The sequence below is a fragment of the Ictidomys tridecemlineatus genome, chromosome 4 (genome assembly GCF_052094955.1).
Source record: "Ictidomys tridecemlineatus isolate mIctTri1 chromosome 4, mIctTri1.hap1, whole genome shotgun sequence".
Lineage (NCBI taxonomy): Eukaryota > Metazoa > Chordata > Mammalia > Rodentia > Sciuridae > Ictidomys > Ictidomys tridecemlineatus.
Genome location: NC_135480.1, coordinates 31415985 through 31443560, shown reverse-complemented (window position 1 = coordinate 31443560; position 27576 = coordinate 31415985). Strand labels below are relative to the sequence as shown.

The window sequence follows — 27576 nt, the reverse complement described above, 5'->3', positions numbered from 1 at the left end:
TACAGGTGTCTGGTTTTGAATTCTTTTATCTATTCTCTTTCAGGGCAATTTTTTCTGTGTTAGATCTAATGAAAGTAGACATGGCGAATTTTGCTGTCACAAGCATTCGGCCACATCTCATGCAGCAGTCGGTTGAGTATGAGAGGAAGAAATTTCAAGAGCTTTTGGAGAAACAGCCGAGTATGTTCAATGCTTTGTGTTGCTTTTTCATTGTTGGTGATTCGTTTTTGATTTTCCTTTTAGTTGCTGTAACTTGTTGTATAACAATATTGTTTTTTTGCGGGGGTGGGGGTTTGTGGGGGTGCTGAGGTCCAGGCCTGCGATTCCAGTCATGGCTAGTAATGGCCTGGAATGTAGAGACCAGAGAGTGGGCTGGAGTGAATGGCTGCTCCAGATTGACTGACAGGGCCCTCATTATTTGACGGGGCCAGGGCTGGACCTACCTCCCTTTTACCAAAGGGAGAAGCAAGGACAGACCATGCGCGTCAGTCAGCAATTTATGTTCAATAGCCCAGTGCCATCCTCGCTGACAACGCAGACACATTCCTGGCTTGTTTTTTTATCCTGGTTGCTACTTGCAATCTCTGGCCATGTGTCCAGGTTTGCCACAATTAAAACAGTCCCCCGTTAGAATTTTTATTTTATTTTTTATTCTAATTTTTATATATGACAGCAGAATGCATCATAGTTCATATCACACATATAGAGCACAATTTTTCATATCTCTGGTTGTATACAAAGTATATTCACACCATTCATGTCTTCATACTTGTTTCTTTTGTTATATAACATTGTTTTCAAAACAAAACTAAAATTATGAAAATATTCTAATTTGGGACTGGGATTGTGGCTCAGTGGTTAAGTGCTCACCTTGCATGTGGAGGGCACTGGGTTTGATCCACATAAAAATAAAATAAAGGTATTGTGTCCACCTACAACTAAAAAAGTATTTTTTTTCCAATATATTTATTTTATTTGTTTATTTTTATGTGGTGCTGAGGATTGAACCCAGGGCCTGGCATATGCTACATGAGCGCTCTATCACTGAGCCACAACCCCAGCCCTAAAAAAAATTTTTTAAAAATTCTAATGAAGAAGTAAAAGCACAAGATATTGGGGCTACATCTAGAAGTAAGCATTGAAAAGAAGATTTAATTGACAAGCCAGAGCAGTGTGGTAGGATATAAGAATAGGAAAGGAAAAAGAATGACGATGTCCTAAATTAAATTTTTTTTTTAATGAAAATACCAGTTTGAGGTAAATGATATTCTTGGTCTTGACTTTGAAACCATGACAAACTTCTTGTGAATGTTCATTCACTTTCTTCCCTCCCTGTGAGGTAAGGCAGGAAATTTGACTTTGTTTCTTCCTTATGTGTATAATTTTCTGGTTTCATACACAGGAAAAATCTCATTTTTATGAGCCTCTCAGATGAATGCAGGAAAACAGATGACTACAGAATCTAAAACTGTTTCATTTCTAGTATGCTTTCTTTGGTCTCTGTATCAGTAGCTGATATTCTGGGTAAATTTCAGTCTTCAGATCTAGTTTCTTATGAATCCTGTTGGGTCTCCAGCTTTACTGGTGACAAATAAAAATGGCCCTATCTGTCTAGATGGTGCTGCCTGACCAGATTAGTCAAATCAGTTCTTTTACCAGTTGAGTAATTTAATCCAGACAGAGAAGTCTGAGGGATGCTGAGAGCCAGAAGGAGTCAAGAAAGAGCAGAGTAAAGTAGTCACAGAAGAAGCTCTTACACTGGGAGGCACCCAGGGTTGCAGTTTGACAAACTGAAGTGCCTAGTGTTAGAACCAGGTCCCAGAAGCCAAAGTGCAGCAGGACTCACTGTGGATATGGGAGCACTGCTGTAATCCATCAGTCCAGGTCTATACTTGTCCATATGTACAGTGCAGGATTTCCAGAGCTGGTGAGACACAGAGAATGTTGTCTGTAGAAGGCTAACAGCAGAGTGAGGCCAGATGACCCAGGAGTCAGAACTGAGAGAGAGCTCTGGGGAATCAGTGCACTGGCAGAGAAGAGAGGCACATCCTCCTGCAGCAGGGCTATTGATATGACCTCGGCTGCCCACTTGGTCGATAGGAGACCCCTATTGGCAGAACTGCAATACCTCCAGGATTTCACAGCTGCATTTTTTTTTTTTTTTTTTTTTTGGTCATAATGTGGACAAGATCCTCATGTTCAAAATTTCTGCATCTCTGGGCTGAGGATGTGGCTCAAGCGGAAGTGCGCTCGCCTGGCATGCGTGCGGCCTGGGTTCGATCCTCAGCATCACATACAAACAAAGATGTTGTGTCTGCTGAAAACTAAAAAATAAATATTAAAAAAATTCTCTCTCTCTTTCTCTCTCCCTCCCCCCCCCCTCTCTCTCAAGAATTTGGGCTTAACCCACCTAAGTTAGTAGGGGAAATGTACTGGGGAGAAAAGAATCCTATGGGAAGAAAAATAAATTTAAAAAAAAATTCTGCATCCCTTAGGGTACCTGCTTGCTAAATTATTCAGCTCAGAAAAGTCAGGGGAGCATGATGGCTGATGAAAGCCCGATGAGGATCCCCTGAGTGTTCCCTGCACAGAATTACATACACATCAAACATGATGAGGTCCCAAGCAAACCAGATTGATTTGAGAGTAAGACCTAGATGAAGAAGAAGCCCTTTGTGATGTGGAGGATATGTTAATAGTTGACTTCTGCTGGTGTCTTGGCCCAGCTGTCTTTGGGCAAGAAATTTGCCATCTCATGGATCTCGAGTCATTAGCGCTTTCAGCCACATCTCCTGTAGGACAGGAGAGGAGAATGGTTTGCTAAACACCTGGCAGGTGGCAAGGCCTGTCTTGGCATGGTATCACAATAGCCTGGGAGGTGGATGTGGTGAATTTCTTTATTCAGGACTCTGATATTCAGGCAGATGATGACTTACCTGAGATCATTTTGCTAGTAACAGATAATCTGTGATTTGGACTAAGTTCTATTTGATCCCAAAGTTCAGTCTACACTGTAATCTCACACCGCCAGGCTCATCTTCCCTAAAGTAATTATGAGAAGCATCCCTGCTAGTGTTATAGTAATGTTTGTGGCTTTGCTTTTCACAGATTCCCTGGACTTTGTCACCCAGTGGTTAGAAGAAGCCTCAGATGAACTTATGGCTCAGAAGTACAAACATGCCCTGCCAGCTGGGGGAGGGGCTGCTGGCTCTGGGGACGCTCCCATGCTGAGCCCTGTCGCCATCCAGAATTATGCATACTTGAAGCTTCTGAAATGGGACCACCTCCATAGACCTTTCCCTGAAGTAGGTGCTCCTGGATAATCTAATTGCTCATACTTCTTTTTGTGCAGCTGAGCTTTTTAAAAAGAATAGCATTATTTTGATATAATTCATATACCCCAAGTTCTCTCTTAAAGCATACAACTCAGTGGTTTTAAGTATATTTGCAGTTACACAATAATCACCGCTATTTAACTTAGATCATTTCTTTCCCCCCAGTAGAAACACCATACCCATTGTAGTCCGTTCCCTTTCCCTTCCCTCTAATCCCTGCTTTCTGTCTCTAGGGATTTGCCTATTCTAGAAATTTCACATAAATGGAAATATACAGTAGTGGTCTTCTGTGCCTGGTTTCTTTCATGATACATAATATTTACCCATGTTGTAGCATATATCAGTACTTCATTCCTTTTATTTTTCCTTTTATATTTCAAATTTTGGTATTGGAGATTGAACCCAAGGGCCCTTTACCAATGAGCTACATTCCCAGCCCTTTTTACTTTTTATTTTATGACAGGGTCTTGTTGAGTTGCTCAGAGCCTCACTAAATTGCCAAGGCCAGCCTCGAACTTGCAATCCTCCTGCCTTAGCCTCCTGAGTTGCTGGGATTACGTGCCTGCACCTCCATGCCTGGCGCCCTTTGTTTTTGTTTTCCTTTTGTTTTTGTTTGTATTATTATTTTTTTTAGTTGTAGATGGACATAACATCTTTATTTTATTTATTTATTTTTATGTGGTGCTGAGGATTGAACCCAGGGCCTCGGGTTCAATATGCAAGGCGAATGCTCTAACCAAGGCTGAGCCATAACCCCAGCCCCTCCACTGTATTTTTTTTATGGCAGTAAAATGTACATTCCATATAATTACCATTTTAACCATTTCTAAGTGAACAGTTCAGTGGAATTCAGTATGTTCATATTGTTGTATAGCCATTATTATCATCTGTCTCCAGAACATTTTTCCAAACTATAAAACTTTTTACCATTAAGGTTGGGGTTGTGGCTCAGTGGTAGAGCACTTGCCTGGCATGTGTGAGATCCTGGGTTCAATCCTCAGCACCACATATAAATAAATAAATAAAAGATCCATTTACAACTAAAAATATTTTTTAAAAAATCTTTCTACCATCAAACAGTAGTTCTCCAATCACGCTGCTCCTAACACCCAACATTCTACTGTGAACCTATAAATTTGACCATTCTTGATACTTTATATAAAGTGGAACCACACACTATTAGTCCTTTTGTGCCTAGCTTATTTTGTTTAATGCCAAGGTTCATCTGTGTTGCAGCATGTGTCAGCATTTCCTTCTTGTTTAAGGCTGAGTAATATTTCTGCTATGTGGATAGACCACATTTGTTTATTATTCCTCGGTTGGTGCATATTTCAGTTCCACTTTATTATTTTGAATTATGCTTTTGTGAACGTTTATATAACATTTTGTGTGGAATACACTTTCAATTCTCTTGGTTACATATTTAGGATTGGAATTAATGGGTGAGTCTAATCTTAACATTTTGAGGATCTACCAAACTTTCCTCAAGCAGCTGCATCATTTTACAATCCCACCAGTAAGGTACGATGCTTTCGGTTTGTGCTGCTGAATTTTTATCCTGTTTTTACTCATCTTGATCAAAATCACACCAGTGGTGTTGCATTACAGCTTTATCTAAAGAAACTTCTTTCCCTTCTGTGCTGAGCAATGTCCAGTGCTTCTAACGACAGCAGTCATTTAAGGGGATGACTAGCATGGGATTCCCTCATTTTGTCTGTAAATGGCTAAATTGATGTGTGCCCTCTCCCTCCCTCTCTCTCTCTCTCTCTTTTTTTTTTTTTTTTTTGAGGATGCTTGAACTCCTTGTTTCTAATCTCAGATCCTGCTACTTCTCTAAATGTCTCTCAGAACTTCCTTAATTTTCCTTTCAAGAAGTTGTAAGTTTCTCCTCTTGACAGGCGTTGCCTTTTGTGCTGGAGGAGGATCTAAAGAGGGTGTTGAACTGGTGGGGCTGTGTTCCTCTCTGAATAGTGCTATGTGCTTTTCTGGAAAGTTCTTAACCTGACATTTCTCTTAAAAGATGGCTGCGGTTTTTACTGGGGACAGAGGTCTGCTCTTGAAATTAATCCTTGGATTTTTTTTTTGTGTGTGGTGCTAGGGATTGAACCCAGAGCCTTGTGCATGTGAGGCAAGCACTCTACCAACTGAGCTATATCCCCAGTCCATTTTGTGGTTTTCTTTTTTTTTGATCCCTGAAAATCTTTTTCACTCTAAACTCAAGTATATACATTGTTGAGAGACCACAAAGCCAAGTGCACTCACTGCTGTGTAGCACAGTGGGCTAAAAGAGGCTGACAAGTCAGTGGAACCAATCTGTTTAAGAACTAGGCATGTCCAATCTTCAGAGGTAGTTTTTCGTTTTGAGAAGAAGTTTGGGCTCTGACCCCAAATAGTTAATGTCTTGATTTGACAACCCCACTATTTTGTAGCCAGATCAGTCCTTAAAGTGCATTTGATTAGCCAGCCTGTAGGAACTGGGGTCTGAAACTAGAGTAGCTCAGTCTTTCTGCTGCTCTTTCTTGTACCCCACGCAGGTCTTTGGCATGGTAGGACGAGAGCTGTCTTTCACACACGAGAAGCGGTCATGGTAATTCACTCGTTGACTGCTTTTCAGGAGGCTATGATCTGTCAGTCCTGCTCTGTTCGCTGTTTCTTATTCTTCATTCACTTTCTAGTTCTCCAGAGACTCCTGTGAGCTAGATACTGAGCTGTCCAGGGCTCTGCCCTCAAGGAACTCCTCCCCTTTGTTAGGCTGCAGGGAGGCTGTCCAGGTTTGTGGGGGACTTGCTAGACTTGGGAGTTTCCTTTTTAGAACTGGGACAGTCCTAGACAAACTGGGAGGAGTTGGTTGTTCCTCTGTCCTTTCTAGTGCTATGATTCTTCTGTGTTAAGTGCTGGCTCTGCCACCCACTTGATGTGCATGTTTTTTCATCATTCAAACAGTCCTGTAAAGTAGGACTCCCCATTTTGCATAGGCCCAAGAGTTGAGGAAATCTGTCAGGTTGTGCTGCTGTGAAGTGACACAGTCTGGATTTCCACCCAGATCTGTCTCAGGCTTTTCAGAAGTGTGCTGTGCTACTACAGACTTCCCCAGGAGAAAGGGGCACTGGAGTGGAAGGACAGTTCACTCACATCTGCCCTGTAGCTCTGAGATGACTAGGAAATCCTGAGGAAGCTGTAGAGGTGGGTGGGAGGCTATGTGGCCTCATCGCCCTCTGCTGGCCAGTACAAATTTCAGCTCAGCAGTGACTTGTGTTCATTATAGACGGTTTTGATGGACCATCCACGCTTCCAGGAGCTCCAGCTCCAGCTAGAGCAGCTGACCATCCTGGGAGCTGTGCTGCTAGTCACGTTCAACATGGCAGCCCGTGGAATTTCTAGCCAGGCCAACGCTGCTGAGAAACTCAAGATGATTGTGAAGATTCTGCTAACTGATATGCATCTGCCGTAAGTGGCTGGGAACTGTGGGGAAGACCTTTAGTGGATGGATGGGATTGGGGGCAGAGAGCAGATCAGAGTAGGGCCTCCCAGTGTTAGGCCCTCAAGGAGCTGAGAAGAGATCCTGATCCCCTGACTGCTCACGTGATGAGAGCGCAGGAGAGTTAATTCAGGCAATAGGGTCAGATGTTTAGGTATATATAATAAGGCTCTGGGATAGTGGTTTTCAGATATTTGTGATTAGGACCCACAGTAAAAAATTCATTTTCCATTATTACTTACATACATATGTAACTGAAATTAAAACCTCACAAAGATGGAACTTAACCCAGTTATGTTTGATGTATCCTAATAGTTTCTACCCAATTCTTACTCCACTAAAAAAGTACTATCTGCTGCACACTGAGTTGCTTTCACAACCAGCTAGCAACTACGCAGCCCTGGGCCTGTGTAGTTCAGTGTACTGCACTTGCTTAGTGTGTCCGAGGCCTTGTGTTCAACCCCCAGCCAAAAAAAAAATGACCAGACTTAGAGACCAACAACAACCCAGTCCCCAGGACAGTCAACTGCCCCTGCTGGAGCTCTTAGAAGAGAGAGGTCATTAGAAGAAACAAGATGATTACTCCAGAGGTACAGGTGAGATGGACTTTTCTGCTCTTTGCACATTCCTGACAGGTGTCCTGTGTTGAGTATGAGCGTGTCATTTTATTGCCCAGCAGAATTCACAACTGTGGGCTTACAGGATTCATTCAGCGAGTACTCCTGCGGTGAAGCCCTGTTAGATGACTTACAGCATATGAAACATTTTGAATGGTTCTGAGTAAATCCCGTATCTGACAAGGCCCAATTCAGAGGATTCTTCCAAAGAAGCACCCTGGGGCATTCTCATTCTTACAAAATGGAGGGATTTTATTGTGGCGCTTGCGCAGAGGGTGGGTGTGTTCAGTGCCATCTGGATGTTTCTCCGTGTTGTGAGTAGGGGTTGGCTGTTCAACTGAGGCCTAGCCCAAGGCCCTTGCCCAGGTGTAGCCAGAGGCTGTCAGCTAGGTCCCCTGCCAGTAGAACTGCTCTGCAGAACTAACAATGAGGGGCCCTGCCAGTGCTTTTGGGGAGTCTGGCCCTGTGCTCCCTATCCACCCTGGCAGTCAGGGATCTGGCAAGGAGTTGAGCTGATGGAGGCAGTGAAGCCCAAGGCTTGCTCTCTCACTCCCCAGTAGTTCTACTGTACAGAGGATCTAGATCCAGAGCAAACCTTAATTTCTGATAGAGTAAGCTCAAAAAATGACAGCTATTGTTAAAATAGCTCAACATTAAATGACCATCTGGTTCCCAGAGGTGCTCTAGGAGAGTCTTAGGGCCCCAGGGAATCAAGGTGCTTATTTTATTTTTTTCTTTTAAAAATAGTTAATGTGGGGCTGGGGGTGTTGCTAGGTGGTAGAATACTTGTCTAGCATGTGAGAGGCACTGGGTTTGATCCTTAGCACCACATAAAAATATAAAAAGAAAATGAAATAAAGGTATATGTTCATCTACAACTAAAAATTAAAAAAAAAATAGTTAATGTATTGGGGATGTAACTCAGTGGTAGAGTACTAGCCTGAGGTACTGGGTTTCATCCCCAGTACCACTAAAAGAAAAAAGTTGGGCTGGGGTTGTGGCTCAGCGGTAGAGTGCTCACTTAGCACATGGGAGGCCCTGGGTTTGATCCTCAGCACCACATAAATAAATAAAATAAAGGTATTGTGTCCAACTACAATTAAAAAATAAATATTAAAAAAAGTTAATGCACTCAATGTTTCAAAACTCAAAAGGTATAAAAGGATATCCATTCCCATTCCATGACTACGAATTTCCTGGTATTGTGTATTCCTCCAGAGGTGTTTCAGAATATTTATAAGTCAGTTCCAGGCTTATTTCACCTCAGAGATGCTAGCAAGAACTTGTGCTTTGGGTTATTTGTCTTGGGATAGTCTGAGCCCATCCCCTCCTCGCTGTCCTTTCTAGTGGAAGGAAGGAAAGTCCTTTGCAGTTGATGTGCACAGCTTGAGTGGTAAGGAGCAAGAGAGACAGCCACAGATTCCCCCTTAACACATCAATCCGCTCCTTGGTGGTATCACCCTTGCCAGGCAGGGCTGATGGAGCTGGAGCACTGTATCCATGGGTTGCTTCTTCCTGTCTTCCTTTCTTTTCTCTGCTCAGTTCCTTCCATTTGGAGGATGCCCTGACTACGATTGGGGAGAAAGTGTGCCTGGAGGTGAGCAGCTGCCTCTCACTGTGTGGGTCCTCCCCCTTTTCCACGGACAAAGAGACCGCGCTCAAAGGCCAGATCCTGGCTGTGGCCAGTCCTGATGACCCTATTCGCAGAATCATGGGTATGTTTGAGGGAAGGCATGTAGCAGGGGGTTAGGGGAAGGCCCCTCTGAAGAAATCTGAGAGGGTTTCTGGGATAATGAGTGCTGCAGGTAAGGATGGAGTGTGATTCATCACCATTGTGATCAGGGTGATTTCAAAGATGGCAAGTGACTGCACAGCCATCATTGTCCTGAGGGTATGGACTTTGGAATCTCAAAACGTGGTTCAGAGTTCTGCTCCAGCACTTATTGTGTGGCATGGCAAGGAACTTTAAAAAGCGGATCATACCAACCACCTGCCCAGGTTACTGGGAGGACCACCTGTGAGAAGGTAGATATGTCAGGTACTTGCCATTATGCCTGGCAGCACATGGTAAGTACTCAGTAAATAATGCAATAATTGAAATAGCTAAAAAATTAAAACTTTGATATAAAAATTAAAAATAAAAATACTATTAAAATATTATTAAATATTAGCTAGGCTTAGTGTTGTGTGCCTATAGTCCCAGGAGACTGAGACAGGAAGATGGCTGGAGCCCAGAGGTTCAAGGCCAGCCTGGGCAACATAGTCAGTCCTCATCTCAAAATAAAATAACAAAAGGGACGGGGATGTAGCTTAGTGGTGCTTGCTGAGCGTCAGGGAGGCCCTGGGTCCAGTCCTCAGTTTTACCAAAAAAATAAAAAGAAAAAAAATCAATATTAGCTAATTTTATCATAATAGCAGTGGTACTATGAAGAATTCTCTATTATTTAGCTTAATTTAATTATTTCATAGTATATACATGTATCAAAACATGTTGTATGCTACATATAACTTGTCAATTAATAAAGCTTGGTAGAGAAAAATTCTATTCTGGAGCTGGGGATATAGCTCAGTTGGTAGAGTGTTTGTCTTGCATGCACAAGGCCTTCCCTTCTGTTCAATCCCCAGCACCACAAAAAAAAAAAAAAGAAAAGAAAGAAAGAAAGAAAAAAGAGAAAAATTATATTCTGGTTGATCAAGGAATACAGTGTTCAACATTTAAAATTGAAATTGAATTAATTTGAAGCCCTTCAAATTCTTTGAGAACAAGTGTTAAACAAATAAATAATGGAAAATTAGCAGGTATCAGTCAGAAGCTGGATAGTCTGTGGTTATATTTCAGATACAGGACTGCTCTAAAAACTATGACTTTTTAGCTGGGCTGGTGGCATTTGCCTGTAATTGCAGCAACGTGGGAGGCTGAGTCAGGAAGATCAAGACACAGGGTCTCTAGTTTAATTCCTAAGTCTTTGATCCACTTTGAGTTGAGTTTTGTGCATGGTGAGAGATACATGCTTAATTTCATTTTGTTCATATGGAGTTTCTAGTTTTCCTGGCACCATTTGTTGAAGAGGCTATCCTTTCTCTAATGTATGTTTTTGGTGCCTTTGTCTAATATGAGATAACCCTATTTATGTGGGTTTGTCTCTGTGTTCTCTATTCTGTACCATGGTCTACAAGTCTATTTCGGTGCCAATATCATGATATTTTTGTTACTATTGCTCTGTAGTATAGTTTAAGTTCTGGTATAGTGATGCCACCTACTTCACTCTTCTGGCTAAGGATTGCTTTAGCTATTCTGGGTCTTTTATTTTTTTCCAGATGAATTTCGTGACTGCTTTTTTCTATCTCTATGAGGAATGTCATTGGGATTTTGATTGGAATTGCATTAAATCTGTATAGTGTTTTTGGTAGTATGGTCATTTTGACAATATTAATTCTGCCTGTCCAAGAACAAGGGAGATCTTTCCATCTTCTAAGGTCTTCTTTAATTTCTTTCTTTATCATTCTGTAATTTTCATTGTAAAGGTTTTTAACCTCCTTCGTTAATTGATTCCCAAGTGTTTTTTTTTTTTTTTTGAGCCTATTGTAAATGGCTCCTAGTTTCTCTTTCAGAGGATTTGTCACTGATGTACAGAAATGTCTTTGATTTATGGATGTTGATTTTATATCCTGCTATTTTGCTGAATTTATTTATTGGTTCTAGAAGTTTTCTAGTGGAATTTTTTGGATCCTCTAAGTATAGAATCATCTCATTGGCAAATAGTGATAGTTTGAGTTCTTCTTTTCCTGTCTCTATCCCTTTAATTTCTTTTATCTGTCTAATTGCTCTGGCTAGAGTTTCAAGTACTATATTGAATAGAAGTGTTTAAAGAGGGCATTTCTGTCTTGTTCCAGAGTTTTTAGAGGGAATGCTTTCAATTTTTCTCCATTTAGAATGATGTGGGCCTGGGGCTTAGTATAGATAGCTTTTACAATGTTGAGATATTTTCCTGTTCTCCCTAGTTTTTCTAGTGTTTTGAACATAAAGGGCTGTTGGATTTTGTCAAATGCTCTTTTTGCATCTGTTGAGATGATCATATGATTCTTATCTTTAAGTCTATTGTTGTGATGAATTATATTTATTGACTTCTGTATGTTGAACCAACCTTGCATTCCTGGGGTGAATCCTACTTGATCATGGTACACTATCTTTTAAAATCTGTTTTTGTATTTGATTTTCCAGAATTTTATTGAGAATTTTTTCGTCCATGTTCATTAGAGTTATTGGTCTGCACGTTTTCTTTCTTTGATGTCTTTGCCTGGTTTTGGAATCAGGGTGATATTGATCTCATAAAATGAGTTGGGAAGTATTCCTCTTTTTCGATTTAATGAAATAATTTGAGGAGTATTGGTATTAGTTCTTCTTTGAAGGTCTTATAGAACTCAGCTGTATGTCTGGTCCTGGGATTTTCTTTGTTGGTAGGCTTCTGATGGCGTCTTCTATTTCTTTGCTTGAAATTGATCTGTTTAACTTGTGTGTGTATCATCCTGATTCAGACTGGGCACAATATAGGACTCTAGAAATTTGTCAATGCCTTTGATATTTTCTGTTTTGTTGGAGTACACATTTTCAAGATAATTTATAATTATTTTCTGTATTTCTGTAGTGTTTGTTATGATATTTCCTTTTTCATCATGGGTATTAGTAATTTGAATTTTCTCTCTCCTTCTCTTTATAAGCATAGCTAAGGGTTTATCAATTTTATTTATTTTTCAAAGAACCAACCTTTTGGTTTATCAATTTTTTTCAATTGTTTCTTTTGTTTCAATTACATTGATTTCAGCTCTGATTTTAATTATTTCCCATCTTTTACTCCTTTTGGTGTTGGTTTGTTCTTCTTTTTCTAGGGTTTGAGATGTAGTTAAGTCATTTATTTGATGACTTTTTCTTCTTTTAAGAAATGAACTCCATGCAATGAACTTTCCTCTTAGTACTGCCTTTATAGTGTCCTAAAGATTTAGATATGTTGTGTCCGTATTCTCATTTACCTCTAAGAATTTTTTAATCTTTGATGACTTTTGCAACCCATGGTTCATTCAGTAGCCTATTATTTAGTCTCTAGCTGTTGGAGTAGCTTCTTTTTTTAAATTTTATCATTGATTTCTAATTTCATTCCATTATGATCTGATAGAATGCAGGGTAGTATCTCTAATTTTTTGTATTTGCTAAGAGTTACTTTGTTGCATAATGTATGGTCTATTTTAGAGCAGGATCCATGTGCTGCTGAGAAGAAAGGGTATTCGTACACTGAAGGATGAAATATTCTATATATGTTTGTTAAATCTAAGTTATTGATTGTATTATTGAGTTCTGTAGTTTAGTTTTTTTGTTTAGCTTTTGTTTAGAAGATCTATCCAGTGGTGAAAGAGGTGTGTTAAAGTCACCAAAATTATTGTGTTGTCGTCTATTTGACTCTTGAACTTGAGATGAGTTTGTTTGATGAATGTGGATGCTCCATTGTTTGGGGCATATGTATTTATAATTGTTATGCCTTGTTGGTGTATGGTTCCCTTAAGCAGTATGACATGTCCATCTTTATCCCTTTTGATTAACTTTGGCTTGAAGTCTACTTTATTTGCTATGAGGATGGAAACCCCTGCTTGTTTCTGCAATCCGTGTGAGTGGTATGTTTTTTTCCTAACCTTTCACTTTCAGTCTGTGGATGTCTTTTTCAATGAGATGAGTCTCTTGGAGGCAGCATATTGTTGGGTCCTTTTTTTTTTTTTTTGAAATCCAATCTGCCAGTATGTGTCTTTTGATTGGTGAGTTTAGGCCATTAACATTCAGGGTTATTATTGAGACATGATTTGTATTCCAAGTCATATTTGTGTATTTTTATTATTCAACTTGATTTGGTTTCTCCTTTGATTGGTTTTTTGTTAATACATCCCTTTGCTGATTTTCATTATTATTTTTCATTTCTTCCTCATGGAGTATTTTGCCAAGGATGTTCTGCAGTGCAGGCTTTCTAGTTGTAAATTCTTTTAACTTTTGTTTATCATGGAAGGTTTTTATTTCATTATCAAATCTAAAGCTTAATTTTGATGGATATAAGATTATTGGTTGGTATCCATTTCTTTCAGAGCTTGGTATATGTTGTTCCAGGATCTTCTAGTCTGGGTTGAAAAATCTGCAGATAGCTTAATTGATTTCTCCCTAAATGTAATCTGATTCCTTTCTCTTGTTGCTTTTAAAATTCTCTCTTTATCCTGTATGTTAGGCATTTTCTTTCTAATGTACCTTGGTGTGGATCTGTTTTTTGATTTTGTTGTATATTTGGTGTCCTGTAAGTCTCTTGAATTTGGTTTTCCAATTCATTCTTCATGTTTGGAAAATTTTGTGATATTATTTCATTGGATAGATTGTTTATTCCTTTGATTTAGAACTCTGTGCGTTCCTCTATCCCAGTAATTCTTAAATTTGGTCTTTTAAATGTTCTGCTCATGGTTTCTTACCATCTTTACTGTGTGGTCAACATTCTTTCCAATTATATATTTTGTCTTCATTTTCTGAGGTCCTGTCTTCCAAGTGATATAATCTGTTGGTGATACTTTCTCTTGAGCTTTTAATTTGGTTTATTGTTTCTTTCATTGCAATTTTTTTTCAGAACCTCTTTCTTCTTATTGATGTAATCTTTTGCTTCCTATATTTTCTTATGTAGCTCTTTATCAAATGATCTTTTATTGCCTGTATTTGCTGTCTTATATCATCCTTTAATTCACAGAACATTTTAATTATGTACATCCTGAACTCCCTGTCTGACATTTCTTTTGACATTACAAGAATGTAATGTCTTGGTTTGTTGGGGGCATTTTCTTCCCTTGTTTTTTCATGTTGTCCATGTGTCTTCCCTTCTAGCACTGTGGATCTGAGGCCTTACAGTTTTTACCCTATAGGTTTATAGTGTCCCTGCAGGCTTCCAGTATCTCTCTTTTACGGGGGAGAACAATGTGAACGGATCCCAACAGAAACAATATACAACCTTAAACCAATTAGCTGCTATAAAGACGTTTACAGTTTTGTAACAATATACAGAAATGGTAAGTTCAGTTATAATCTACAATATAAACAATAGGTTTGCAGAAGGGTTTATAGTTTCGAATGGTAGACAAAGAACTAGGGATGAGGTGTAGGATAAGATGTTGGGTGTGGGGGCCAGGGTGTGGCTCAGTGTGGTAGAGCACTCGTTTAGCACGTGCAAGGGCCCTGGGTTCGATCTTCAGCATCACATAAAATAAATAAATAAAATAAAGGTATAGTGTCCAACTACAACTAAAAAATCAAAAACTAAAAAAAAAAAAAAGATGTTGAGGGGCTAGGAGGTGAGGATATAGAGTTGGATCTTAGCGTGAAAGAGAAATCTAAAGAAAATGGTTAGTAGCAGGAGAAGAGAGAAAGAGAGTGATTTTGGGGAGACAAGTAAATGGGAAGACAGTGGAGTACAAAAAATAAACATAAATATTAAGAAAAATTTAAAAATGTAAAAATAGGAGATAAAAGAATATACACCACTGCTGTAATATACTATTCAGACATTCCAGTCTTCAGTAGCCTAATTCATGGAAAGTGCTTGGTTTCACAAATGTTGGGGATGTGAGGGTGGGAGAAGAGAGAGAAAAAAAAAATCTCAGGAAAATACAAGGTTGTTTCTGTTGGAGATCAGTATCTTTCCAACTTCCCTTCTCATCCAGTCGGTGGGGTTGTCTGTTGTTTGCTGGTGTCTCCACCCTCAGGATGGTGAAGCTTATTAGTGGGGAGAGTTAGTCTTGGGGGCAGAGCTCCTGGAGGTGGATTATAGCACTTGCTGTCCCAATGGGAGACTGCACCCCAAGGATCTCCTTGGGCCTGATAATGTGAAGTGGGCACCTGGTCTTATCTCCTTATTCCCTATAGACTTCGCAATTCCTAATCTCTAATTTAGTCTCTAAACTGTATCTCACCCCTCCACCACCCCTCTTCTACTTCCCAATCAGGAACCTTTCTCTCCAGAGGTCTTGGGGGGCTGTGCACCTGTCACGGAAAGCTGTTTTATCTTGGGCAGTTCACGACCCTGTTTGGTGAGCTTCGGCCACGTAGCCTCAAGCACTGTGCTGGGTTAGCAGCTGCCGGGCAGAGGGGGGAGGTGGGGACTTTCCATACCTTGATAGTACTCCTAAACTCCAGCCGGTGTTCCGAGTTGGGAGTCAACCAATGATGGCGATGAAGGTGTCCCATGATGGAGGCAGCTGCTTTCAGCAATGGGGTGTTGGGTCGGGTGGGACTGGGCGATGCGTTGAGCAGCGTGTTCAGAGATGCAGCCCTGTGGCCTGCAGTATTGTGGCTGGTGGCTGTCTCCTGATCCGGTGTAGTGTCCCCAGATGCAGGTTTACAGCATGTAGGGTTGCAGTGCCCCAAGATGGAGGCAACTGGGGAGCCTCACATTGGTAAATGGGGTCCACATGGGAGTGGCGCCAGAGTTCCTGCACAGGTCGGTGGCCAAAAGTCCTACACAGGTGCTAATAATGCCAGTGGTCCTACTCGGACACCCAAAGATCCTGTGTGAAAGAGTGACCGGGAGTCCTGCACAGCACTGCAGCCATGTGGGAGCAGCTGTTGGGGGTCCTCTAATCACTCGCAGAGAAACAGTATTCCCACTACTTGAATCACAAGTCCCTGAGCACAGAGATTGCAGCCTCCCTCTAGCCCGCCGTCTTGGATCAAGCCTCAGTGTATATATATAGTTTTAAGCCTACTTTATTCGAGCCCTTTGTTGGTGACAGTTTAGTGAGTCACTGAAGAGGCAGCTCCTGCGGATCTTGCAGGGCCCTTGGATCGTTAGTATACTTGGTCTTGGTAGAAGGCAGAGAAGTGTCTGGAAAGAGGTCTGGGAAGGTGCTTCTCATCCTGCCATCTCGGTTGTGTTGTTTTTCTGGTACCCGGGATTGAGCCCATGGGTGCTTGACCACTGGGCCATTCCCAAGCCCTTTTCTATTTTTTATTTTTTGAGATAGAGTCTCGCTAAGTTGCTGAGGCTGGCTTTGAACTCACGATACTCCTGTCTGAGTCCTGAGCCACTGGGAGGGGGCAAGTGTGTACCGCCATGCCAAGCACATCTTGGTGGTTTTCTAATAGCCAGTTAATACATGTGGGGATCGCAAGCAGCCACTAGGTAGGATGGTAAGAGGAGCTGCGCTTCTGGATGAAACTTCCAGCTCAGGGACCTTAAAGAACCAGACTCCCTCAGGTTCAGGAGTGCTGGGGCAGGTCAGCAGCAGCTTCACTGCCAGTGTGGAGTTGGGTTCAGAAAGTATAAGTTGTTTGCACCAAAGAGGATACTCTTGCCCCAGGGCTGAGATATGTCATTTGAAAAGGCCTATTCAATATAAATGTCCATATTGTTTTTATAATAAAACATAAGAATTATGACTTGATTAAATCTCATTTGACCAATAAGGCTACATAGTAAAGTGCAAAAGCCTGGTAGAGGGAAAAGGGCTAAAAAATGCATTAGCTGAAGTTATCCTCCAAGTAGAATAAGTTTGCAAATGTCCACGACTTTTGTGACCTTCCATTGGCAGCGCCAAAGAAAGAAGCTCATGGTCCTTTAGTGTGAGTATAGTAGGAAAAAAATAGATCATAAATCAGTGGTGCCAGAATCATCATCATCTTCATCTCCTCCTCCTCCTTCTTACTTCTCATTTGCACTTGGGATTGAACTAAGGGCTTTGCACATGCTAGACAAGCTATCTACCACTAAACTATATCCCCAGCCTAGCCTTAAACTTGTGATCTTCCTGCTTTAACTTCCAAGTAGCTGAGATTACAGGCATGTGCCATCTCACCTGGCTCTCTTCCTTTTTCAAATTCTTAATTCTGGCTTCATTTTCCTTTGTGTGTGATCTCAGCAGTGGCTAAGGTTGGTTTCAGCGTGCTTGCTCCTCGGAGCAGAACATGTCAGGTCTTTTCTCTGTTTACTCATCTGTACGTGTGTTCTTGCGTTGCAAATGTGGTTTGATCTTCTCCTGGGGGCCAGATCTCACGCCAGGCCCTGTGCTGGGTGCTGAGGAGAGAATGATAAACAAGTTAAGTACAGTTGTCTTCCAGAAGCCAATCATCCTCCGGGGAGAGAAAACGTGGCAGTGAATGAGTGTTCAGACATGCAAGGTGCTGAGTGTCTGATCTAGGGGATTAATGGAGAAGACTTCCCCAAAGAGATGATGGTTAAGCTAAGAACTGAAGCATAATCAGAAGATTGTAAAGCCACCCTCAATGAGAAACAAGTAATCCTTTTCTTTTCCATGACAGAATCCCGAATCCTGACCTTCTTGGAAACCTACCTTGCCTCGGGTCATCAGAAGCCATTGCCCTCAGTTCCTGGGGGACTGGGTCCAGTCCAGAAAGAGCTGGAGGAAATTGCTGTTAAATTCATTCGTCTGGTCAACTATAACAAGATGGTGTTTTGCCCCTACTATGATGTGATCCTCAGTAAGATCCTCCACAGATCCTAACACGTGCACGCCCTACAGCAGCAGTATTAGCACTTGCCTCCGAACACCTGTTCTCAACTGTACCGTTGCTTTGGAAAATGGCTATGTAGTACATTTAACAGCACTGACTCCAAAGGAAAGGATGTTGTGTATCACTGTTGACAAGACTTGTTGAAGAATGCACTGAATTCTATTTTGAGAGATTGTATTTATGAGTGCAAGTTTACAAATCAAAGAAGCTTTTTGTTATCTTGAGTTTTGTAGGTGACAGCCAGCATTGAAGGAGTTGGCAATCCGTTTCCACTCCTGTTCCATCGTGATTGTAGCAGCCACGTCCTCCCAAGGAGACTGGGACATCTCTCTTCTTTGATCTGGGTAGTTTTTTTTTTTTTTTTTTTCCTTCAGGTGCCCCATTGCTGACAGCTACTAGGAGTGAAAGAGACCAACCCATGACTTTACCTCTTGCCCCTCCCTCCGGGTAATTTGTGGTAGAAGGGCTATATGTAGTCTTACTGCTTTTTTCCACCTCCATTTATACTTCCCGCTGTGCCTAGCCTAACCAGAACTCTTGTTCTAGAGCAGTTATTTGATTTTTAAAAAACTGTTCTATTGGGCTGGGAACGTAGCACATCTATAAAGGCTGGCCTAACATGCACAAAGCCCTGGTTTTGATCCCCAGCATCATGAAAAGAAAAAACAAAACTACACAGGATGGGCACTGTGGTGTATGCCTGTAGGCCAGCTACTAAGGAGGCTGAAGCAGGAGGATCATTGGGCCCAAGAATTCAGGACCAACCTGGGCAGCGTAGACTCTGTCTTACTAAAAAAAAAAAAAAAAACGTTCTTTTCCTCAGAAGTATTCCTAAGCCTAAATGATAGAAATGAAGGCTTAGGGGATTCAAAGAAGGAAATTTTTTTACCTTTAAGCCTTGAAAGTTAAGGATGAAATTTTAAAGATATATATATATATATACACACACATATATGTATATATATATGTATACATCTTTATATGTATATATACATACATATCTTTATATGTATGTGTATATATAATTTAGCATAACATGAAAGGAGAAATATTGTCTGAGGATTTTATTGAAAAATTTACCCTGGTATAATACACAGATGTGTTGATTTCATTAAAATTCTGAAATTAAATTTAAGTATTTTTAGGTATTTGAGTAGTAATTTTCAGGGAACTTCAGTGGCCAGAATTCCTGACACACCCTGTGACTGTGAGAGCAATTTGGGTTTCACAGATGATTTGTTCTGTTAAAAAAAATAAATAAATAAACTGTGTCTGTGTGTATGTGTACTTTAGAAAGGACATTATGTAAGAAGGAAAGCCATGAAGTTGTTTGACCTCCAGCTGCCAGAGGTGCAAGAATTAAAATAATGCCAAGAATCCCTTTACTAGCCCTGCTTGGGGTTGACAGGGTGGAAGGACAAGAGAAATGTTCACTCCATAGACTGTCGAGTGATAGCAGAGCTGATAAGGCATGGTTAGCCAGGTGCAGTGCTGTACACCTGTAATCCCAGCTACTCGGGAGGTGAGGCAGGGGGGTCACAGGTTCAAGGCCAAACTTGGCAATTTAGTGAGATTGTTTCAAATGAAATTTAAAAGGAACTGGGGGTGTAGCTCAGTGTAGAGTACGCCTGGTTCATCTCCTAGTACCACAAAACAGTCATGTTGGGGATGTGATGGATTCCTCCTAGTATATGCTACAAACTGCACTCGTGCTGCTTCTTGCACTAAAAAAGATATGCTGCATTATGTAGTTTGGAAAGTCATTAAAGTTTAGACTCAAGGACAAATTTTCCCTGGTTGATTTATAGGGATAAGACTTGATAAGGGCATGAGTCATTCCGTGGGGCTGGGGTAGAGCTCGGTGGGGGAGTACCTGCTTAGCATGTGCAAGGCCTGGGTTCCATCCCCAGTACCTGGCCAAAAGAAAGAAAGAAAAAAAAGCCATTCAGAAATAACAGTATATAAAGACTTGAACAAGAAGGTAGAAGAAACTGGGAGCCATTTCTGAATACCCTGGGAAAGCCAGCAGCTTTTCTGAGCAACCAGGGCATAGGCCACATTTTACTGAAGGCAATTGTTTTCTCTGGTCCTTCCATTCAAGGAAAGGCGCAGATTGCTGTTTCTCAAGGAAGACTCAATGATATTGATCAGAGGGAGGAGAGCAGGTACCTGTGAGAAGGCATCAGACCCAGAGTATCAGACTCTGTTCTGCTCTTGGTATTTCTGTGATAGCTGATCTCATGCCCAGGGTATTGGTCTTGGGAGCTTAGGTAGAAATTAGCATAGATAGCATTGCTTCAAATCTGAAATATGGCAAGTTAAAAAGAGCCAGGTGTATATATGGTCCCAAGCAGGAGAATCTGGGGTCACTGTAAATAGGCAGACTGGCCGTAGTTCAGGTGAGAGTACTTTAAAAGAAAAAAATTCCACCTTTTGTAGTGTGTGCAGTGTGGTCCCTTCTGGAGTCCTTCCTCTGAAGCAGAGGTCGCTCTGTGGCAGCACTTGTTGGTGGTGAGTTAGGTGCCTGGGCTGCACCCAGAGGCAGTGCTCTTTGCCTGCTTCAGCTGCAAAGTGTTAGGGGGAGCTCTTGCTGCCCTCGGAGGATGAGGAGGGATGCTCCATCCAGCTGCTTTCTCACCTCTTCCTAGAGTATCTTCCTGAATCTCAAAAAACTCCTTTCTCTTTAAGAGTTAACGCTTACAAATCCCCCCCCCTCCTGGGTTCCTATATTGGCAGAATTGAGTTCGTACTGTTGGAAATCTGATGCGTATCTAGCAAAGAGCCTCACAGTGGGCATCCCTACCTCAGTATACCTCAGTGGAGTTCCACCACCTGTAGAAGATAAGTGAGTTGATTTTCTTCCTGGGATCTCATAGACTTACCAGGAGGGCTAGGAAAAAATCCATTTAGTTCGTTTAGTCACTCAGGAAACACATCCACTTGCTCCTCCTTCTACAGCCTCCCTCCCATACAAACATCCTTTGCAGTAATCTTTTTTCAAAATTGAATTAATTATTGCACTAAATGGTTGGATTTGGCCTGATTTCCTGTCTGACAGGTTTGTGGAGATGAGTGTCTTTCCATGACATTGCTGTTGATTCGGGAGTGCTTTATCACGTGTGGTAGGACTGAGTGCCTGGAGAGCGAGCTCTGTCTCCAAGCCTCTTGGATTTCACTGTCATGGTTGACTGACTGTTGAGAGCAGGAACTACTTACTGCTTTGTTGGCTCCACACCAGGTGGATAGACTCTTAATCTAGGTGTTTGTAAAATCTCCTTCCATTGAAAGCTCACTGCAAAATGGGATCATTTATGAAACCATAAAACCCAAATATAAATACAGGTCAGGTGAGGACCGCACTGAAGTGGTGTTTTATTGATTAAATGCAGTAGGTAGACAGGAATTTTTTTCTCTAGGAAGAAAAGTTACTAATAATTGTGTCTTCCTAGGCGTATGCTGTGCACATACTGGCAGGCAGTTCTGAGGGGGCTCCTAAGCGGTTCTGTTTGTGTGGAGGAGCTTATTTTCGTCTCTTCAAAGCCTTAGGACTCCTGGGAATAGAGCAAGTATTGTGGCCACCAACTCTCCTGCTGTTTCAAAGGGACCAGGTGTTTGTGTCTGATTTCCAGTGACCTTTTAGCATCCTCTGATCTATATGTATAACATTTGTGTTTCTTTTTCTTTTTTTTTTTTAAGAGAGGGGGGGAGAGAGACAGAGATAATTTTTTTATTTAATATTTATTTTTTAGTTATCGGCGGACACAACATCTTTGTTTGTATGTGGTGCTGAGGATCGAACCCGGGCTGCACGCATGCCAGGCGAGTGCGCTACTGCTTGAGCCACATCCCCAGCCCAACATTTGTGTTTCATTTTGAGACAGGGAAGTGAAGAGGAAAGATAGGACACTGTCAAGAAACCAGGGATCTGATCTCTTATGTACTGGTGGGTACCAGCTCTGGCAAATCAGGGCCCATTTCCCACACTTATAAAATGAAAGGACTAACCTTGGTCTTTAATATGCTCCCTTCCAGTTGTGACATTTGGTGATGGCAGGATTGTACACAAAGCTTGAATGAGAGGAAGATCCTAGTTTGAGTGTTTTCCTCTGTTGTCTTCTGATTGTATGATACTGGACCAGTCATTCTCCCTTGGGCCTCATTGTTTTCATCTATAAAATGGGAACACAGTATACTGACACTGTTGCTAGGAGGACTAAATTAGATAATGGTTATTAAAATGTTTTGTATATGGAAAGGGGCTAAAAATTGCTTTATTAACGATTTAAGAAATATATAAACCTCTGCCTGTGGGTCTGCATCTGCTGTTCAGCGGTTAGCGTCCACTTCCCTGGAGTGGATTAGGTTTTGCAGACCTGCAGGGAGCATTCTTGCTGTCCTCTCTTAGGACTGTTGTCTGCCGCCGCCGCTGTCTTATTTTGACTTGTCTCCCGAGCTCACCTTCATCTCAACTTATTTGAACTAAGTGAACGCATGAATGGAGAATGAGTGGTAATGGATGGGCCATGAAATCGTACTTAAAGGCACTATCTCATATAAAAACAATCTAAATAAATCTAAATAAATAACTACAAACAATATTTGCAGTTGTGTATTTACATTGGGTTTTGTGTTATACAGTTATTTTAACCGATAACCTTTTCAAAGCAACTTTATGGAGCGGGAAAGGATCTAGCTTCTTTAAGCTCAATAAGTTCTAAACTCGCTCTATTATCCTATCAAAGTTCACTTGTACTTTTGGGGGAAAAAAAAAGAGTCCTAAAAATAAGTGTCATTAGATGAAACAGAGAATTTACTAAAACTGTTCTTCAAGTGGGTTTCTGTCACACCTGACTTGTATGTGCTGCCTCCTGACTCTAAGACCCCAGCCCTTTTTGTTTTTTATTTTGAGATAGGGTCTCACTAAAATGCTGAGGGCCTTGCTATGTTGCTGAGGCTGGCCTCAAACTTGCGATCCTCCTGCCTCAGACTCCTGAATCTCTGGGATTACAGGTATATGCCACCACAACTGACAATGTTGAGAACTATGAAAAGCAATTTCTGACTTAAAAATAACCTTAAAATTGGGTTGGGGTTGTGGCTCAGTGGTGGAGCGCTTGCCCATATATGAGGCACTAGGTTTGATCCTCAGCACCACATAAAAAAATAAAATGGTATTTTAAAAAACCCTTAAAATTGAATACTCCTCTCTCTCTCCCTCCCCCCTCATCCTTCCCCCTCTCCCCCTTATTCATGTTGCCTCTGCTTTTTAAAGCTCTGTCATCTTTCTGATCTAAGCAGAACTTTGGTCAGTGCTCATACAGGGAAGAAACTTTTTAGTAAAAGACTGAATTGTTTCTCTTGACTTCTGTTTAGTTTTGAGATGGGGTCTTCCCAGGCTGGCCTAGAACTCTTGGGCTCAAGGGATCCTTCTGCCTCAAGCTCCCCAAGTGACTGGGACAACAGGCATGTGCCACTGCACCCAGCTTTTTTCTTGACTTTTGTTCCCAAAGTTTGGTAAGCTGACATTTTGATAATATGAATGTTTAAGATTTTACGTAAATCATTTAACTTAGTAGCTGAATTTTATTACTCAGTATGACTGATTTCAGAGGCTCTTGAAATTTTTATTAAATAAAGCGTAAGTTTACTTGCTTTATCTCACGGTCAAGGAAGAATTACCAATTTAAATGAAGTTTGCTTTGGGAATGGAACAAAACAATGTATGAACCTGGTAACTATACTTTACTACTGTGAAAATGAACTTTTTCCTAATTTTTATTGGTGCGCTGTAGTTGTACGTAATGGTATGATTTGTTGTTAATCTCTCTACATGCACACAATTTTCCCTTACTTCCTTTTCCTCCATCCCCCTAGTCCCTCTCCTCCCCTCTACTAATCTCCTGTTGATTTTCATGAGATCCCCTTCCCACATTTCTTTTCCTCTTTAGCTTCCACATGAGAAAACAAACTGTTGACTTTCTAAATTTGGCTCATTTCCCTTAATATAGTGTTCTCAAGTTCCACCTATTTTCCTGTGATTGACACAATTTCATTTTTCTTCATGGCTGAATAAAATTCTGTTGTGTGTGTATATATATATGGCACATTTTCTTTATCCATTCATTCAATGATGGACACCTAGGCTGGTTCCATAGTTTGGCTATTGTGAATTGTGCTGCTGTAAATATGGGTGAGTGTTACCAAGGAGTGGTTTAGGTGGGTCTTGTGGTATTTCCATTCGTGGTCTTTTGAGGAACCTCCATACCGATTTCTATAGTGGTTGTGCTAATTTACAAACCCACCAACAGTGTAAAAGTGTTCTCTTTTCCTCCACATTCTTTCCAGCATGTATTATCATTCATATTCTTCATAACTACCATCCTGACTGCAGTGAGATGAAATCTGTTTTGACTTGTACTTCCCTAGTGGCTAATGATGTTGCCCATTTTTCTTAGTTTTGTCAGCCATTTGTATTTCTGCTTTTGAGAATCCTGTCAGAAGAGTAGGTAGCAAAGTTTTCCTCCCGTTCTTAGGTTCTTTCTTCAAATTCTTCAAATTATTTCCTTTTCTGTGCCTTGGTTTTTAATTTGATGCCATCCCGTTTATTAACTCAACATTATTTCCTGAGCTCGAAGGGTTCTATTCAGAAAGTTGTTGCCTGTGCTTACGTGCTGGTGTGTGGACCTTATATTTTCTTCTAGGAGTCGCAGAATTTCTGGTCTAATTCTTAAGACTTCTATCCATTTTGAGTTGATTTTTGTATAAGGTGGGAGGTAGGAGTTTAGTCTCATTCTTCTATATACAGATAACCAGTCTCCCCAGCACTATTTGTTAAAAAGGCTGTCTTTTTGCTAACATAAAGAATTCTTATCATTTATATAGTAACCGTGGACCAATAGAGGGTTAAAAAATTACCAAATGAATTCATAATTATCAACCAAGGTCAATATGCTGACAAAAATGATATTTTTCATTCTTTTTCAGTGGTATAATTTTGTTATTGATAGTTTTATATTTACTAGAAGGTAGTTTCTATAATTGACCTTTTTTACTTTGCTAGGTATGGCAACATAGATATAACATCTTTGGAGTTTTAGTAGTTAATGCAAGAATTCAAAGCTGATTTGATTTTTTGGGGGTGGTAGGTGGGTACCGGGTATTGAACCCAGGAGCAGTCAGCCACTGGGCCACATCCCCAGCCCTTTTTAAAATTTTTAATTTATTTTTGGTATTGGGGATTGAACTCAGGGGCGCTCAACCACTGAGCCACATCTCCAGCCCCGTTTTGTATTTTTATACAGAGACAGGGTCTAAGTTACTTAGTGCCTTGCTAAGTTGCTGAGGCTGGCTTTGAACACGTGATCCTCCTGTCTCAGCCTCCCTAGCTGCTGGGATTACAGGCATGCACCAAGCCTGACCCAAGTAAATTATTTAGAGACAAGGTCTCACTGAGTTGCCGAGATTACAAGTGTGCACCACTGTCCCCAGCTAAGCTGATTTTTTTTTTCTTTAGTTGTAGTTGGACACAATACCTTTTTTTATGTGGTGCTGAGGATCGAACCCAGTGCCTCACACGTGCTAGGTGAGCGCTCTACTGCTAAGCTACAATCCCAGCCCCGAAAGCTGATTTTTAAATATAAGATTATTTAATCACATCTGAATTCAAATTCTAAATTATGTTCTCAATGTGTAAGTTTCTTTGAAACCATACTACTTTTATGTTTCTCTTCTTTCTGTTTCCTTACCAAGTTTTAGCTTTCATCCTGAATCACAACCCTTTAGGCTCAACTAAGTTTTCAGTGAAAACCTATAAATAATGTGGGTGCTTAACAGCTGAGCCACATTCCACATTCCAAACCCCCACCCCCTTTTTTGAGATAAGGTCTCAATAAGTTGCTTAAGGAGGCCTCACTAAGTTGTTGAGGCTGGCTTACCTTACTTAGCCTATGGAGCTGCTGGGATTACAGGCCTCTTAAAGCCATTTATTATTATTAATAATAATATTTATTTACTATTATTATTAAATTTTGTTACTAGGGATTTAACCCAGGGGTGCTTTACCACTGAGCTATCTACCTCCCTAGTCCTTTTTATTTTTGATTTTGAGACAGGTTCTCACTATGTTGCTGAGTCTGGCCTTGAACTAGCAATCATCCTGCCTTAGCCTCATGGAGTTGCTGGAATTATAGGCATGTGCCACCATGCCCCAGTGCCATTTATTTTAAATGGTATTGGCTACCTGGCCATGTTATGGCTACACAGGCCTGTTATCTCAGTGACTCTGGAGGCTGAGGCAGGAGGATCAGAAGTTCAAGGCCAGCCTGGGCAACTTAAACCCTGTCTCAAAACATCAAAAAATGAAAAAGGGCTCAGAATGTGGTTCAGTGGTAGAACACCACTGGGTTCAATCCCCAGAACTGGGGGGAAAAAAAAAGAAAGAAAAAGGCTGAATAATATAAAGTAGCTATTGTAAATAAAATCTGAATGAAAAATTAGAGGGGCTGGGGTTGTGGCTTAGTGGTAGAGTGCTTGCCTAGCACATTCAAATCCCTGGGTTTGATCCTCAGCACCACATAAAAATAAAGGCATTGTGTTGTGTCCATCTACACCTAAAAAATAAAAAACAATAATCAAAAAATAATTTAACTAAAAGTAGAGACATGTTTTTGAAATCCTTTATTTTCTAAAGGACTGTTTTAAAATTTTAAACTACAAAACAGACTCCATACATTCTGCCATAAATAAAAACAAACAATAAGGCAGGACTCTACATAAGCAAACCGAGAACAACTGTTTTTCAGAAAATGTGATAAAATGCTTTACAATCATAAGCCATCCAGTTTTTAAAATAAAACTGTGGAAAACTCACAAATCTTCAAGCGGGACATACAAGACACCCTTGAAGAGGGAACAAAATGTGGTTCTGCTGTTTTGTACTGTTCTCACATTTTTGAAAACCTAATCTTGCTTAGAGCATAGGTCTGTTCCATATTCTAAAATTCACATAAGTTTGTCTTTTTCTCAAGAACCATATGATAGAGGCACCAATGACAATATAACTTTGTTTCCAAGAACCTTGTAACAAAGTATTGTCTCTTTTAAACATATGACTTAAGAGGCAAAAGGGAATCCTGGGTAAGAGTTTTCTCAGAGGCAGGTTTTGAGCCTGCTTCATCGAATTCGCTTCTGCTGCCGCGCTCTGTAGATGTCATGGACAGGGGGGACAACAGCTCCCTTTTCTTCATCTTCATCTGAATCCTCGTTGGGCCTTTTGACAGCCTTGGTGAGTACAGCGTTACTTTCCACTGGACCGTTGCCTTCCACAGCCAGCTCTGGGGCCCCACCGGTAATGATCCTCACAGCTTCCTCAACAGCTGCAGAAACAGCAAGAAGACTTTTGGACAGTGTTTAAGATCATGCTACTGTGAAAGAATGAGCATGTTCTAACTTTGGATACTTAATTAGCTCGTTTCTTGGCTTATTAGCACAGCAAGGTAGTATTGCTGATTCTAAACTAAGGGAAAAGACCAAAACTGCTATTAAAACTAATTGTTTTCACAAGCCATATTGGATAGTACATGTTCACATGGATAGAAAAGATAAGCTTAT

At 40.8% G+C, this 27576-nt stretch overlaps 2 protein-coding genes across 18 annotated transcripts in view; one reads left to right on the top strand and one right to left on the bottom strand.

Annotated features, from left to right (window-relative positions):
* Window positions 1-22565, top strand: part of Tcp11l1 (t-complex 11 like 1) — a 45665-nt gene extending 23100 nt beyond the window's left edge. For 15 of the 16 annotated variants that reach the window (XM_040284542.2, XM_040284537.2, XM_040284536.2 and 12 more), the window contains 5 exons: window positions 44-180; window positions 3109-3305; window positions 6601-6782; window positions 8973-9145; window positions 17755-22565. In XM_040284542.2, the coding sequence (XP_040140476.1) occupies window positions 44-180; window positions 3109-3305; window positions 6601-6782; window positions 8973-9145; window positions 17755-17957 (892 nt within the window). In that variant the 3' untranslated portion in view covers window positions 17958-22565. The remainder of the gene's footprint in view (window positions 1-43; window positions 181-3108; window positions 3306-6600; window positions 6783-8972; window positions 9146-17754) is intronic. The other variant, XR_013437634.1, reaches the window with a different exon arrangement.
* A 4063-nt stretch (window positions 22566-26628) lies between these two features.
* The window catches only part of Cstf3 (cleavage stimulation factor subunit 3), a 78160-nt gene continuing 77212 nt past the window's right edge, over window positions 26629-27576 (bottom strand). For both annotated transcript variants that reach the window (XM_005327435.4, XM_078046274.1), the window contains one exon: window positions 26629-27341. In XM_005327435.4, coding sequence (XP_005327492.1) covers window positions 27139-27341 — 203 coding nt within the window. In that variant the 3' untranslated portion in view covers window positions 26629-27138. The remainder of the gene's footprint in view (window positions 27342-27576) is intronic.